The sequence below is a fragment of the Maniola jurtina genome, chromosome 20, assembly GCF_905333055.1.
Source record: "Maniola jurtina chromosome 20, ilManJurt1.1, whole genome shotgun sequence".
NCBI lineage: Eukaryota > Metazoa > Arthropoda > Insecta > Lepidoptera > Nymphalidae > Maniola > Maniola jurtina.
Window position 1 is genome coordinate 8,444,253 of NC_060048.1, and position 17,507 is coordinate 8,461,759.

The following is a 17,507-nucleotide window of genomic DNA, read 5'->3' on the forward strand; positions in this document are numbered from 1 at the left end:
AATGGTAATGCATTGTGTAAGAAACTACATTTTATATCATTATATATTGAGGAAAATTCTTCAATATCTACGATACAATTTGCGCAAATCGTGTCACATTAGTGTTGGGAAATCCAATAATGAATTACAAAGTGCTAAAGCAAACTTTGTATACACATTTAACGTTTCGTATCTAAGTACTAACGGAGTCCTCATAAAAATTATATTATCATGAGTGAATCATTCGTCATTTGTATATACCTACCTCGAAGGTGATGCACCAAACATAACTTAGATGGTATTGCTAGTTGATACAGTTTGCTTTAAACTAGTTGATAAAAATTACTTCATTTTATTCATTAAATAATAACTATCTATATCTATCCATGCTATCTATATCGTTTCGTATTCGGATTATCGCTTGACTAAGCGATAATCCGAACTGTCTGCGAAACAACTGCGAAATAAAAGCGCGTCGTATTTCAAATTATTCAATATACGTTAGCGGTTAAATGTTGTTATTAACCCCCGACCCAAAAAGAGGGGTGTTATAAGTTTGACGTGTGTATCTGTGTATCTATGTGTCTGTGTATCTGTGTATCTGTCTGTGGCATCGTAGCGCCTAAACGAATGAACCGATTTTAATTTACTTTTTTTTGTTTGAAAGGTGGCTTGATCGAGAGTGTTCTTAGCTATAATCCAAAAAAATTGGTTCAGCCGTTTCCTCGTATTCATATCGTATTCGTAGCTTTCCTCGTGGTATTTATTAATAAGTTATAACCTATTGAACACTCATGCAAAACATGTGTTAATTTTTTTTCGTAAATTAAAAATTATACAATAAAACTTAAAGCTAGCTATATAATTGTACAAATCATGCCTGCGTGGAATGGTAGAATATGGTAAAAAACGCCAAAATACTGACTGCATTTTTAGATTTTTTTAAATGTAGTTTTAATTTAAAAAAAAAATAAGTATAAAGTATAGACCATAGACAAAGTAATACTAGTATTGTGTACCTACTATATTTATAGTCATATCACTGCTCCTTTACTAATTGAAACTTCTTGCCAATTGGGAATAAACCTCAGTTTAGTATGTTGACGATATTATGTCCGATATCTCTTTGCTATTACTGGAATCAACCCTAAAATGACGTGCAAGTTTCGTAAATTTGACTTGCTGATACTACCACTGGTGGTCCCGAGGGACCCTGCAGCCTCTTCTATTTGTAAATAACCCGGATGCATTTAGAGGGTTATGCTTGTATCTTGTTAAGTTAATTTAATATACGTATTTAATTGTTCCAATTGATAGGTACGTGTCCTTAGAATTTTGAATTCGTTCCTCTCTCTGAAATTTTTCAAAATTTCTTTCTTAATAGGGGACTAACATAGAAAATGTCCACGTTTAAGCCGTTTGAGCTGTACGTTGATAATAATCAATCAATATCTCTATAATCTATATCAGAAGACTAGTTGATGCCCGAGAGTTCGTCCATGTGGATTCAGGTTTCAAAAATCCGTTTGGAATTCTCTGATTTTCCGTGACCTTCCTTCTATGTACTTCCTTGGAATTCAAGCCATGTATAAAGACATCCACTTTGATTTGCGATTTTTTCTAAAATTCCGTGGGAACTTGTGTATTTTTCCGGATAAAAATACAAAGAGCTTTTCCGGGATAGCAAGTAAGTAGCATGTCCGTCCTCGGGATGCATCCTCCGCGTGGATTTAGGTTTTTAATAATTCCGTGAGAACTCTGATTTTCCGAGATCAAAAGTAGCCTATGTCCGTCCCCAGTATTATATATATCAAAATCGGTTGAACGGTTGGGCCGTGAAAAGTTAGCAGACAGACAGACAGACACACTTTCGCATTTATAATATTAGTACGGATTTGCCAGTTTGGGGGTTTGATCCACGCTATATTCCCTTCCAAAGGGCCCATGCCTCCGTGTTACGACCGCCCCCACTGTTTGCGTTCTTCACTCCACTCAGTGTTGTCACACAATTGCTTTGTCTTGTGTGGTCCGTAACCACAGTAGCAGTTTAGCTATTAAGGGCTTTCGTAAATAGTGTTACTTTCCTTACTCGAAAGTGCTGTTAACGTTAAGTAGAATCGACGGTGACAAACTTCGGTTAATGTTTAACAAAGTGTTGAAGTATGATCATTCTACGGATTCTACTGTTAACAAAATGGCCCGCCTCGATTTTGCTGGAATTTCTGATAAATTATGTCTTGTGGAAGGCTTCGGCCGTGGCTAGTTGCCACTCTACCGGCAAAGCCGTGCCGCCAAGCGATTTAGCGTTCCGGTAAGATGCCGTGTAGAAATCAAAGGAGTATGGGTTTAATAATAACTAGCTGATGCCCGCAGCTTCGCCCGCGTGGATTGGTCAGATACCCTGCAGCATCAGGATTGAGGAGTTGGACTCCAAATTTTTTATGAAACAATGTCGCAAAGTTCCTCTATCGATTAAAAAAGAAATTACGCAAATCGGTTCAGAAATCTCGGAGATTTCGGTGTACATAGGTAGAAAAACACAACTCCCTTTTTAAAAGTCGGTTAAAAAAGTAGCCTATTTTACGCCCTGGTCAATCCTCTACTTGCCTGTGAAAGTCCCGTCAAAATCGGTTCAGCCGTTCCAAAGATTAGCCTTTTCAAACAGACAGACAGACAGACAGACAGACAGACAGACAGACAGACAGACAGACAAAAATTTTAAAAACGTGTGATTCAGTTATGGTATCGTTCAAATAACCATATGAGCTTAATACGAGGTAGTTATTTCGAAATTACAGACAGACACTCCAATTTTATTTATTAGTATAGATGGACATACCCCTTCCACGTTAGCTCGCTTCCATCTTAGACTGTATCATCACTTACCACCAGGTGAGATTGCAATCAAGGGCTAACTTGTATCTGAATAAAAAAAATGTTAGAGAACAAACTTAAATGTAAATGTTATCGTTTTAAATGGATATAATATAGATTATTTGGCTTATACATATAGATACTCGTTGAAAAATGCCTCGAGTCGTAATTTCTATGTATTATTGTAGTATTCCAAGCCTTAGAATAATTGGGGTTTCGCAATTTTTGTATTGACAAAGCTTTGCAAAAAGCCTTTGTCGCCCTGATTATTCTTGGTCGGCAGGACATAGTACCTATGAATAGGTAGCCAAATAAGATATTGGTACAATACAATTTTGATAAGTAACACTATTAGGTACATGCTGTTACATAGGCGCAATAGGATGTTCAAAATGATACAAAATACACACGCCTCTTCCTGTGTTGTGCCCCGTGGAACTATTATCGCTTATAACCGACTTTTAATAGGATAGAGAAGTTTGTGTTACCACAGTATTTGTGTTAGTAGAAGAAGAGATCATGAAAGTCGCAGTTTATTGCAATGTAATTTTATAAGAACACATCGTAACGGAGGCCAGGCGTTGGATTCGTCGAAGCGCCAACGTGCCACCACGCCTCTTCCTGTGCCGAGCTCTGGGGAATTATTATCGCTTTTAACCGACTTTTAATATAATAGAGAGGTTTTGTGTTACTATCGTATGTGTGTTAGTAGAAGATATTATTATGGAAGTCGCAATTTTTTAACTATTTGTGACAAAGATACCTATTCATAGTTTGGATTCCGCAGACATAGGACATAGGCTACTTTTAACCCCAAAAAAATACAAAAATTCCCACGGTCTTTTTAGATCCAGAATCCACGCGGACAAAGTCGCGGGCATCATCTAATACCTACTGTATTTAAGCCTAATATCACTACCTAACTACTCATCCATACTAATATTATAAATGCGAAAGTGTGTCTCTCTGTCTGTCTGCTACCTTTTCACGGCCCAACAGTTTAACCGATTCTGACGTTTGGTACAGGGTTAGCTTATATCCCGGGGACGGACAATGGACATAGGCTATTTTTTATATCGGAAAATCAAAGAGTTCCCACGGGATTCCCAAAAACCCATCCGCTTAACCGATTTGTATGAAATTTAGCTTTAGTAGCTTGCATCCCTGTAATTGACATAGGCAACTTTTTATCCCGGAAAATCAAACAGTTCCCACGGGATCTTTAAAAACCTTAATCCACGCGGGCATCCTCTAGTAATATTATAAATGGAAAGTGTGTTTGTCGGTTTATTAGTTTGTTGATTTGTCTTTCAATCACGACTCAAAACAGAGCAACGGACTGACGTGATTTTTTGCATGGGTATAGTCAAAAGCATGGAGAGTGGCATATGCTACATTTTATCCCGGAAAATCAAAGAGTTCCCACGGGATTTTCAAGAAGCTAAACCCACGCGGATGAAGTCGTGGTTGTCAGCTAGTTCAAGAATATAATCTATACCTACTAATAAATAAAATTGGAGTGTCTGTCTGTAATTTCGAAATAACTACCGCATATTAAGGTCATGTGGTTATTTGAACGATACTATAACCGAATCACACGTTTTTAAAATTTTTGTCTGTCTGTCTGTCTGTCTGTTTGAAAAGGCTAATCTTGGGAACGGCTGAACCGATTTTGACGGGATTTTCACAGACAAGTAGAGAATTGACCAGGGGGTAACATAGGCTACTTTTTTAACCGACTTTCAAAAAGGGAGTTGTGTTTTTCTACCTATGTACACCGAAATCTCCGAGATTTCTGAACCGATTTGCGTCATTTCTTTTTTAATCGATAGAGGAACTTTGTGACATTGTTTCATAAAAAATATGGAGTCCAACTCCTCAATCCTGATGCTGCAGGGTATCTGACCAATCCACGCGGGCGAAGCTGCGGGCATCAGCTAGTACATAATAATTTAATCGTTTCTTTTTTCTATTCCAAGAACGTAAAAAGGGTGGGTAGTTGTAATAAAAATGTAAATAACGCATACTGTCATCATGAGGGTGTCATATTATGTCGGCAGTCGGGTGCAATTCTCGCCCACGCTGTCTGTATTTATGCATTGAATTAATATCATTATTAAAGTGTACCACTTTCATCTTCTACCTAGTAGGTACCTGATGAGTGAATTTTTTTTCAGATAACTGAAAAATACTCATTTTGGAATATGGACCTCACCTCAATGCTCTAGGGCACCACATAACTTACTTAAATATCAATAGATACCAAAAATTCAGCAGTTTCTTTGGATATGAAGATAGGTATATGTACCCACAGCCCACTTTTCGGGCCCTTGAAATTATAAAGGTCTCCACTATTTGGGAATGCAAGTATTTAGAAGCTAAACAGGGTTTCCCAACAGCACATCTGGTTAATATTCCTAGCTTTTGCAAGTTACTATTTAAAAAATTTTCAAAAGAAAAATAAAACCGACTTCAAAAACCAAAAACACTAAAAAGTAGAAAATAATTTTTGTTTAGCTACACATGTAATGTACCTAGGTATGAAGTCGGGCGAGCTTCACTCTTGGATTTCTAATTTTGTTTTAATATGCTCGCTCGGTTTTATTTTTCTTTTGAAAATTTTTATTTCACAATTTTTAGTGGCCCCACTGTACTATAATATGCTATGCCCAGTTAAAACCCTACTATTTACTAAGCTATTACAGTGATCGCGAGCAATTTGCTCTTATCCATTGAGGAGTTCTGTTCTCCATCTCCGAAGATATTCATCAGATCTTCACCAAATTTATATGGGACCACCTGCACAGTATACCCTTTCAAACAAAAAAAATATTTCCAAATCGGTCCAGGGGTCTTTGAGTAATCGGGGAACATACATAAAAAAAAAAAAAAAAAGATCCCGACGAATTGAGAACCTCCTCCTTTTTTGGAAGTCGGTTAAAAATACATTGTAAGTATTGAAATTACCAGTGGTAGTATCAATTGACGATTCAAAAACACTGTAAAAGTTGGTTTGAATATTTTTTTTTGTTTCTCTACCATTTTTATTAATGTTAAAGATCTTCGATGACGCAGTTAACGAGATCAAAATTAAATGAAAGCTAAAAATGCCGACAAAAAACTGACGCTAGATCAGTTTGGCCCCGGATCTTGGCTTTAGATCAATATTTCAATATTCCTTTCCATTTAGAGCCTTCAAAAGCTACCCGATTCAGAGTTTATTTAGTAATATTAAGTAGAACCATGCATTCCGAGTTTTTTTATACTGTTCAATTATTTGAGGATTAAAATAAATATTGCGTCGGCTATCTATTAGCACGTGGGGTAAGGGATCATGGGGTAAATGGTGCTATGTATTTATAACTACCAGATGCCCGCTACTTCGCTTACAAAATCTTCTAGCTTCTATGCCATCTAGATCATAGAACATCATTTTCACATTATACTATTTATTCTAGACAATATAAAAACAATATTAGTCACGTCAATAAATTAATAAAATTAGAGCTTTTGAAAGAGTTCTCTATCTCTTTCAAAAGCTCTATATCTCTTTATCTGTCTATCTCTTTAGACAGATTTTGAAAATAAAAAAAAACGTGTAAGATCGGCAATGATTCTTTAAAAAAGTTGTATAAGTAATTGCAAATAGATATTATATTTTAAGGAGTTAATCACAAAGCCATAGTTTGTGATTTCGTACATACCTTTATTTAGCGTTACAATTGTTTAGATCTGTAATATTATTGTTTAGGTCTAAGCTTCGTACATATCTAACTGAAAATCAATTCGTTTGATCCAAGTTTTGCCCCAGTTAATGCATAGAAAATTACCATATTAAAATTTCCTGATAGAGGTCGCTGTTTGTTAAAAACAATACTGTAAACGAATGAAAGTTACAATTAAATTAAGGACGTGAGACTTCAAAGCTCCTAGTATACCTACCTGTAAACTGTAAAGTATACTAAGTGATGTGTTGTTGTTCCAAAGACCGATGTTGACGACCGTGTGTGGTCCTTTAAAAATATTTTATCTTCACAACATCCTAACTCTAGCAAAAACACACATGAATTTAGACTGTAATGTATTTGACTAGAGTTTAAATTCAAATGTTGATTAGGTAATTCAAATTTTTGGTGATCTTTATAGATTCGTTTAAACAAGATTTTAAGGATAGTAGCGAAAGTGTTAGAACTGGTTTCTCATTCGGTTTCGATTGCATTCGGATGGGGCATTTGTAAAATATGCAAATGGGTGCCAAGATGCACGCCAGACGTTGCGTGGGTGCCATTGTTTCGTGAAATACTGTTTATGTTGGTGATACGTCTAATTACATTAGTCACCTTGGACTTTTTGCATTTTTTAGAATCCTTCCGTGGATGTTAGCCTCGGATTTATAATGAACTCTTGATGAAACGCGTTGAAGTCTTTGGGATTATGAGCTTTTAAATGCTTGGGATTTTGGCCATAAGATTTATTGAAAAAGTCAAAGTCACGGCCTTTATTCTAGAGTTAAAGTTAAGGACTAAGTTAATTAATTAAACGTGAGTAAATTAAACTGTTTTATTGGGTCTGAAGTATAGGCAATTTTTTTTCATATTAACACTACAGGAACTTCTAACTACGTTATACGAGTATACCTATCTAAATCTCGGCTAGGTACTGTAGTGCAGTAGATAATATGCTCGAATTGGTTTGTTATACCATGCGTGTAAAAATCTCGTTTTTTAGGTTGTGAGATATTAATAGGTAACCTTAAGTTGCTACCTTGGTACTTAGGTGCCTAAAGCTCCAGTTCGAGTCGGGAGTAGAAATCGCTGTTTAAAAATAGAACAATAAACAATGTTACAACTCTATTAACTATTAATAAAATGATCGGGCGCCATTAATAAGTTAATGACAGCTCAGTTTGACAGCTGACTATCGTGCCATCTAGCGGGAAACGGTGTGATCGGGAGCGTTCACTATAAGTCAAAATGTTATGATGCTTTTGATTTAGTGCCCCTTTCGACGGGACCTGCTTGATTTATCAATAATTCGAAGCATGCGAGCTTGGTATTTTTAAAGCACGATCTTACTTTCATGTCATACGGTTTAAGATTAATCATTAATTATCATGTTTCGATGCGTATTTTCGTATTATCTGATTTGGATGAGTAATTCTTTAATATCATACGGGGAATGTCGATATATGATTTGCTGTTATAAAGATGCGAGTTGTCATTTATGAATCATCTACATTTTGAGTTTGTACGAGTCTACATTGTGTTCAACTTTTGACATTTCACTTGTTATTTTGTAGAAATATGGGCGCATTTTTTAAAAAACGTTTCAACCTACAATCAAGTCCAAATTGAGATATTAATATGAAGAACATGATTATGACTTATAACAATTAGATATGTATTTGCGTGCAACTTGTAAATTTTAATTTAAAATCAGTAATCAGTTTTTTTTAAATAATATCTCAACGTTAACTTGATTATTTTTTAGAACGCTTTTTATTAATTATGCGTCCTAATTCTGTTCTTCTTACTTAGTATCTGTAACATCAATAGCCAGCTCAATTCATGGCATAATTCCATTAAAACCGCTTTAAGGATTTAATATGAAGTTCCGTAAATCCCATTTGAGTTGTATTAAAAGTTGCAACCCATTTTAGGCAGGAGAGTTTACTCTAAATATTATCTAACATTGCTTTGAAAATAATAATCAGACTATGTTATCGCTTACTTGGGTAAGAACGACTGCACTGACTACGAAGTCAATCGCAAACCAGTCAACGATAAAAAAAATCAGGTAGGTATTAGGAAATTAATAAAGGCAAATGAGAGTCGCAATTGTTTGTTAATAAGATGCGCCCGCGCCGCGGGGTGTGCTTGTAATCGAAACAAAAAGGAAGTGTGATCATTCGTGCCCGAGCTTTAATTTGTGATAGATCACTATTGAACTTTGTCGCATATTATGTCCATTTTTTTTCTTTTGACTTGATCTTCTATGCAAGAAACTAAATGACTAACATGTCAATATACAGCTCAAACAACTGGGTCTAGCTACAGAAACTAGAGATTTTGCTTGGAAGTTTTCTTTATAACGTACTTAGACCGCAATTAGAAAGGATTTTTATAAATTCCAGTTGGTTTTTTATTATTTAGACACTTAGTATAATACGTAAGGTGATGAACCTTCAATGAATAATTCAGTAGCAGGTATATAATATGTAAGCAAAAGCAACTATGAAGCTTAATATTGAAGCCTAGCCGGGGACACTCACCGCAAACTATAAAACTTACTTAATAAGAATAAGCAGTAGATTGATCGAATTATGTGATTTGAAATACTTTGTCGTCCTTACATGATCTTTCTTCTCAAATAAATCCTATTTGTAAGGATTGCTGCTATCAGTAAGATTCACAACCAAAAAAAGAATATAAAGGTAATCAAACGATAAAATCAGAAATGAATCATAATAACGATTTAGATTCACAATCGAAACTGTGTGATTTATTCAGCTGAGGTCCGGAGTTAGGGTTGCCTTCTTCCAGACTTCCCTTTGTAGGCCATATTTTGTTATATAACATTATTTTTTAATTGTGAAGTTATCTAGTGTAATTAGATGTAATTATTATGGGTATGTTTTTTACTGTCACGCGCGTGTACAAAAATGTAGACACAATAACCAAAATTAATATAATCCTACTTACCTACATGCATAAGAATGGATAATATTTATTAATCTACCAGTACTGAGAAAATCCCCGTAGGAGCTTAACGTTTTTATTACTTTTTAAACTTTTGTTTTCGATACAAAAACTTAAGCCCCATCGTTAAATAACGCATTATTAGAATTTGTATGCGATTTTCATTTCTTTTCAGATTTGCTCTTGAATGCGATCTAACCTGAGGGTAATGAGGGTAAGTTAGGAGAGGCTCTATATTTTGGCGAACACTTGTTGATAACGCGGCGATGATCGTGATCGCCAGAGGAATCGATGTGGGTCTATCTTTATGATGCAGTGGATATTTTTACCTTTTGGTATGAGGGTAATCCTTACACAAAATCGGCATTTTGTGGAAAGGCTTGCCTTTAACGGAAAAGGTAAAGGACTTTTTTATTCACAGCAGGCGAGTGGCAACCCTAGTAGAAGTGAATAAACCAATTTATTACCATAATACAATGATGGTTGACAGATCGTTCGAGTTCCATCAAATCACATTATATTAATACCACAACTCTACCTGTGTCCTTATTTAAGGACTGCATAGACATGCAGTACACCAACGATATAAACCGAAAAAGGAACTTAATAATATGACGTTTATTTTTTTTTTAATACAGAAAAGACACGGGGGTAAAAGCGCGCGGAGGAAATTTTCCGCGTAGTAGGTACAATATTAACCATCCATTCGTTCTAACATTTAAGATTGGAATCAAACGGGTAGTTATGAAGGTATACCTATGCGTAGAAAGGGTCCCTCTCCCACTTTCCAAAATATAACCTGTCAAGCCTTAAGGAAATGCCGCCATATTAGAAAATATTTTCAATTACCAAATTACCCGTTTACAGGCCATAGGCCCTATTTTCAGGTAAGATGACTATGCTATTAGCTACGAATATACTTACATTTTGTTACTACGAGCGTGCTACGCGGGAGTTTTTTGTCTAGGTATCGTCTACGCGCGCTCTTAACGCTGGCCATATATAGTCAAGTTAGTAAGTACTTCAAGTCCGCTGCAAACTTGACGGTAAACTTGATCGTGTATGATCAGCGTAAAGGCGCTGCGGTCAATTTAAACGAGTTTTTTTGTTTTTCTTTATTTAAATCGTGACTTTATTTGATCTATCGGGAAGGGTTCGTATTGATTTTGAATGTTTACCCTGATGGGTGACATTTCGTAGACGAACGTAAAATATACAGAAATCGAACAAAAATCAATGGATGCTGTCTATATTTTTTTGTTACGAATAAAAGATACCCATTAAAACATGCTCCATGTTTTATTTTCGAGCAACTTAATGATCGAGATAAGATCTGGTTAAGACATTACAAAATTTTGTTTGCTTATGTATTTGGTCTGACTTAGAGGTCATTTCATTACTAAACTTTGCTCGTATCTAGAGGAGCAGATGATAAAAAATGGCGTGGTATAGTTTCACATGCTATGCTATTTTCAAATACCCTGTGGTTGCCGTTGAGTTCGCCATCGTAACATCAACGTCGTTTATTCCAATGTCTATTAATTATAGTCCGTAAAAATGAGAACTCCCTTGTCATTTTTTTTATGTGTCAACTGTCGATGTCGTGTTAAAAGTACGATTTTAGTCCTTATTTAAAAGGTACTTTTGACATGGCGAGTGAGTTCTCATTTTGTACGGATTATACACACAATGAAGATTTTCGATAGCATTTAAAGGCAATTCGTGCATTTAGAGAAAAGTGTTGATAGATGATGTATTACTGATGTATTTGGTAAAGTAGGTACCTAATATATAAAACATATCAATAAATTAAGTACATAATATTTTCTTTAGAGAGATTTTAATGAATATAATTTTGCGATACTTTATAACATTGCCTGTTATACCTAATCGTGGCCATGTCGTATGTAGTATCGATATATCCGTCACTTTTCGATTTAAATTAATGATGTCGATTATTTATCGATACGGTAATAATAAATGCGCACCGGTTTGGCATTGACGTGATATAAATTTACTAAATATAAAAATTATTTGATTCTTAACTGTTGGTCGATTTCGAAAGTTGTGAACTTTAACCTTACCTATATAATATATAGGGTCCTTTCAAATCCATATGCGGTAGTGTGTCTGTCTGCTAGTTTTTCATGGCCCATCCGCTTAACTCTTCTTGACGTTACTTGGTAGAGAGATAGCTTGTATCCCGGGAATGGGCATAGTGGGCAAAGGCTATTATTTGCGCCGGAAAATCAAAGACTTCCTACGAGATTTAAAAATAACCTAAATTCACACAGATGAAGTCGGGGGCATTAGTTAGTAACCCATAAATAAATGATCATTATATTGCACCAATACCAAATCGAATCGATAAAAATGTTGTACATATTATGCGCAATGTCAGATGCCGAATCAATATCCGTCAAAGTATTCGAATTAAATTAATGATGTCGATTGTCGATACGCGACAATAGTTACAAGCCTACCGGAGTCCGGACCGATATCCAGGTGATCGATAACGGAATGCACCGGAGGATCATATTGGACAACTCATTATTTAAATGTAATGCTTTTTATTGTGATAATAAATTATTATATTATTAAATGAGCGTGTTACGAAAATATTATGCGAGTTACGTTAAATAAGACACATCAAACAAACCATAAAAGTTTGAAGATAAAATTTACATATCTAGATAGATAAAATTTATCATCAATCATCTAGTTAGTGTAAGTGGCACTGCCGTTCCAATTAGATGTAAATAAAAAAAAAATAGAGTCGATATGGACCGCTGACATAATATTATGTAAAGGTATTATTACCCCATCGTACCTATTACCCAACTAGATGAAGCTCGCGACATCGTCCAAGTGGATAATGGTTAAAATTTTAATTTAAAAAAAAATTAAATCTGTTTTAAACATTTTTAACCCTATTATGTTGTTTATGATGTTGTAATGCCTATTTTTAATTTTTTTTCTAACCCTGATTCCAAGCTGATCATTACAATTTTTTCGGGGTCCTGAAAAAAATGTTCGACTGAATTTTTTTTCAAATTTTTATATCAAGATGTAATTGCTACTTAGTTACAAAGTGGTATCCATTTCGTCAGGCGAGGCGACGACCTACCTGCGGTTAGGACATTAGTTTCCTGGTCCATCTTTACTACACCACAAGCTTTAGTAATTAAACTGCGTTACCTTTAACGATACGCGGTCGCTATTGTCTTTGCGAGAACAACAATGTAGGTAGATACGTAGGTGGTTAATTGTAAAACACCTCTTGGACGAATAAAAGTCTCTTTGCCTATCTAGGTATAATCTGGATCCCTATGCAAGAAGTAAGGTCATAGAGTAGGTATCTACCAACGCTAGAAGTTGCGACCACACAATATTCGATTTAAAAGTCAAGAATATCGATTTGAATAATAGGATGATTTTATTATTATGATGAAAAAGTAAGTACATATTACAACTATTAATGGTGACATGCAAATAGTGAAAAAATTAAAAATAAGTAGATACAATCTTGATCTTATTTACTATAAATAAATATAATCCTAACAGGACTGCTTTTTTGGAGCTAGGTATTAATCCGATATACCTATAGGTACCTTATATATGCAGTATCAAATATTTAGGTCAGTAGAACATAGCGTAGCTTTTAAGCCTGTAGGACGCCCGTAGGTATAAAATTTAGAATTCTTTAGGTATAGGTACTTAAAGTTCAATTAAAATATTCAACTTAACGCAAGAAAAACTAGCTGCTATTCAAACCTGAAAGTGAAAGAGAACTTTTTCTTGTTTGAACATAATATTATCTCGATATCATAATAAGTATAAGTACTTAATTATTACATTGTGTACCTAATCTTTGCTTGACGCGTCATCACTACATTTCCCTGAGGAAATTGCATAAGTTGGCCATCTTTTATACAAATAACGAGAAAACCACATCCTCTGACCACTCCTCATGTGTAAACGGTGTAGCTTTTAACTCTACAAAAGGTTATAGTTGCCTATCTAACGGTGTGGGTATTTATACTTTGAGGTTCAAAATTAGATTGATATTATCATCGACGCCTTATTTAGAGACTCCTATACATCCATACCTATGATATTAATATTATAAATGCTAAAGTGTGTCTGCCTGTGTGTCTACTAGCTTTTCAAGGTCCATCCCTTACAGATTTTGACGGGTACAGAAATAGCTTTCAACCCGGGGAAACACATAGGATACGTTTGGTCCTGGAAAATCACAAATAGTTTCCCAGGCGAATTCCAAAAACCTTAATTCACAAGGCCGAAGTTGCGGGTATCATCTACTTGGAAGAAAAGCAGCTTGCAGCCTGAAGTCGGATATAGACTACTTTTATTCCGGAAAATCAAACAGCTGCCATGCGATTTATAAAAAAACCGGCCAAGTGCGAGTCAGACTCGCGCACTGAGGATTCCGTACTCGGGTATTTTGTCCAACATTTTGCACGATATATCAAAAACATTAAATACAATACATAAAAATAAATAAAAATCTGTTTTAGGATGTACAGGTAAAGCCCTTTCATATGATACCCCACTTGGTATAGTTATCTTATTTTGAAAATTAAAACACATTTTAATTTTTTTTTAAATGATGTAAGCACAAATTCGCGGTTTTCAGATTTATTACTGTACTTGTGCTATAAGACCTACCCAGGTACCTACCAAATTTCATGATTCTAGGTCAACGGGAAGTACCCTATAGGTTTCTTGACAGACATGACGGACAGACAGACTGACAGACAGACAACAAAGTGATCCTATAAGGGTTCCGTTTTTCCTTTTGAGGTACGGAACCCTTAAAACCTAAATTCACGCGAACGAAGTCGTGTGCATCTAGGTATACATATTATAGTACATATATTTACCGAATATAACTCAAACAACTATGTATATACCCTTGATGACCTAAATAAGAAAACAAATATCCTTATTCCTCATGCGAAAAAGTAAACGAAGTCGCGATGGTTTCGCGGATTTGTGATTTTTCCTTCATAATGACTCAGTTCAAATATGCGAGAATCACAAAGGCTTTATATAGGTATAATGATGATTGTTTACAGTTTACGGAACTTGAGTATAATGTAAACAAAAGAGGGTCTCGAAGTTTACACGACAATTCGTGTTTTACAACATATTCATGCAATGCGTCATTTTGATCAAGTTCGACTCGATTGGCAAAGATCCAATCACTGAAATGAACTTAAGTGTACCTACGAGTATCTACGCTGGAAGAGGTGTGCTATACAATATGACACCAATTTTATGTGCCGATATTTTATGATTCTATACGTAATAGAAGCGTCCAAGAGCGTGCCGGGAATTAAAATTGACCCTTTGAATCAAACGGTCTTCGTGTTGACACAATGTTGACAGATGTCTCATCCCTAACATTTAGTTCCGGAGCCGTACCACGGTAGTCTGTATACGGTAGACAGCTACAGTATAACGATAACAATTACCTCTAATTGGCCAACACTCGCTCACTATTGGCTACAAAGCATTGATGCAGAAGTAAGTATACCATAAATCCAGTCAATCATAACAATTGAAATTGTAATAATGATTGATGCGCTTTTTTTTGGGATCGGCCTGCTGGATGCAGAGTACGCTCACGTCATGATAATGCTCACTGGCGACATCAAGTTGCTTCAAAAATAGGTTGGCAATCGCAAGTCCAGTGTACCTACTTATATTAGATCTAGAGGTCAGTGATGCATTCGTTTATGTAAGCAAAGTAACATTTTCAGTTTGACGGCCCACTTAGCGAGGTGCTACGTCGACTGGCTTCGCTGGAACTACGTGTTACATTTTAAAAGATTCTTCGAACTATCACCCTGAGCGGCGCGGGCGCGCCTCTACACGCAATAAAAACGATCGATTATTACCTATTTGTGTGAAAAGCGGAAGGTATAAGGCTCGGCGAGGCTTCGACGAGGCGTGTTGCAGGCACGAGCCGCGTCCGCCGCGGTGTCACTCGTGAGAAATGTCAATATTTAATCGCCTCGCGTTGCTACGCTTCGAAATTGTCTCAACGATTTCGATATTTTCCAATGTCAAATATTGTGTTAATAGCTCGGACCGATGTTCCTGCGCTGTAGTCTATTAATTGCTCATAGACGTTGTCCATCGCCAAGTGGTAATAGCCCAATGGTTAGACGTCTCGTTCGGCCATATAGTCGAGGCGTCCGGGGTTTTAACACGCACCTCTATCTTTTCGGAATCATGTGCGTTTTATTAACAACTAGATGATGCACGCGACTTCGTCCGCGTGGATTTAGGTTTTTAATGATCCCGTGGGAACTGTTTTATTTTCCGCGATAAAAAGTTGCCTATGTCAATTACAGGGACGCAAGCAAACCTCGGTACCTTTCATACAAATCGGTTAAGCGGATGGGTTTTTCGGAATCCCGTGGGAACTCTTTGATTTTCCGGGATGAAAAATAGCCTACGAGTATGTCCGTCCCCGGGATATAAGCTAACCCTGTACCAAATTTCGTCAGATTAGGTACTGTTGTGCCGTGAAAAGGTAGCAGAGAGACAGACAGACACACTTTCGCATTTATAATATTAGTATGGATTGAGTGGTTGTCACATTCGTTTTAATTTCCGGTTTTAATGATGAAGGAAAATGTCATGAGAAAACATGCATGAATGAAAGTTCTGTGTTATGCTCTCAAAGGTGTGTAAATCCAATCCGCACTTGGCCAGCGTGGTAGACTATGGCCAGACCCTTGGCCAAACTCTTGGCCAAACCCTTCTCATTCTGAGAGGAGACCCGTGCTAGTAATGGGATTAGGTTTGATGATGATGTTGTTCATCTCGCACTAGCCATTCAAGCAATTTATCTCAATCATAATCTCGGAAAACCCGTCTTTATTTGCGCTTTCTACGCATAAATAAATATGTATATAAATTTATATTAACACCGGTATCTGGCACGCGTCAATCACACGGAATGTACACGAAACCCCACCGATTTGTCACTCCGCCATTTTGAATCATTTACAATAGTATCCACCATTTCGGTGACAATAATTAACAGATAGGTATCTTTGACCGCCCGCTTTCTAGCTTTTTTGTTGTCTAAAATAATTATCATTACAATAAGCGACACGATCTCTTTTTAGTTACCGCTGCTGTGGCTGTGGTATTTTGAATAAAATTAAAAGACCGAATTGAATGTGTTGGACTCGGTATGGCACAAGTGAAGATTAGGAAATAGTAGAACGAATTCTCGCGGTCACTGGTAGTATCGCAAAAATGTCACATATAAACAATCGCAGGGAGCTGTACCTACTTAAGTATACTTCATCAGGTATACTTAAGTAGCCTCATAAAAGCCTCCAACTACCGATTATAAAAACTTAAGCATGGACAACAAAATTAGCATTTTTTTTTAACAACGAAACATGCAATTACATGAGATAGTAGGTGATGATGCAGCCTAGGGTGAAGAGGTGAAGAGCACCTGCCTAGAATATGCCAATTCACTCTTCTTTCAAGGTCCCAATATCGTAGCTGGCAGGGAAAAAGCATTCCATATTCTGGCAGTGCGTGTTAGAAACGAGAAAGCGAATCGTTTGGTACGAGTCTGAGGAATTTCGACTAGCTACGAGCATGTAGGGGTGCAGACCTTCACGATGCCATGCGGTATACAGACTGTATAATATGCAATTCTAGCGCCAATAAACTCTAATGACAAAAAACCGGCCAAGTGCGAGTCAGACTCGTGTACTGAGGGTTCCGTACTCGGGTATTTTTTCCAACATTTTGCACGATAAATCAAAAACTATTATACATAAAAATAAATAAAAATCTATTTTAGGATGTACAGGTAAAGCCCTTTCATATGATATCCCACTTGGTATAGTTATCTTATTTTGTTTTTTTTAATATAAAAATATAAATTATGTAACC

At 36.2% G+C, this 17,507-nt stretch overlaps 1 protein-coding gene across 2 annotated transcripts in view; it reads left to right on the plus strand.

The window, feature by feature from the left end:
- Nucleotides 1–17,507, plus strand: part of LOC123875960 (protein dead ringer) — a 172,796-nt gene that overhangs the window by 32,382 nt on the left and 122,907 nt on the right. Inside the window, exon 2 of one of the 2 annotated variants that reach the window (XM_045922089.1) lies at nucleotides 9,727–9,756. The exons of the other annotated variant lie outside the window; for it this stretch is intronic. Coding sequence (XP_045778045.1) covers nucleotides 9,739–9,756 — 18 coding nt within the window. The 5' untranslated portion in view covers nucleotides 9,727–9,738. The remainder of the gene's footprint in view (nucleotides 1–9,726; nucleotides 9,757–17,507) is intronic. 2 annotated transcript variants of the gene reach the window in all.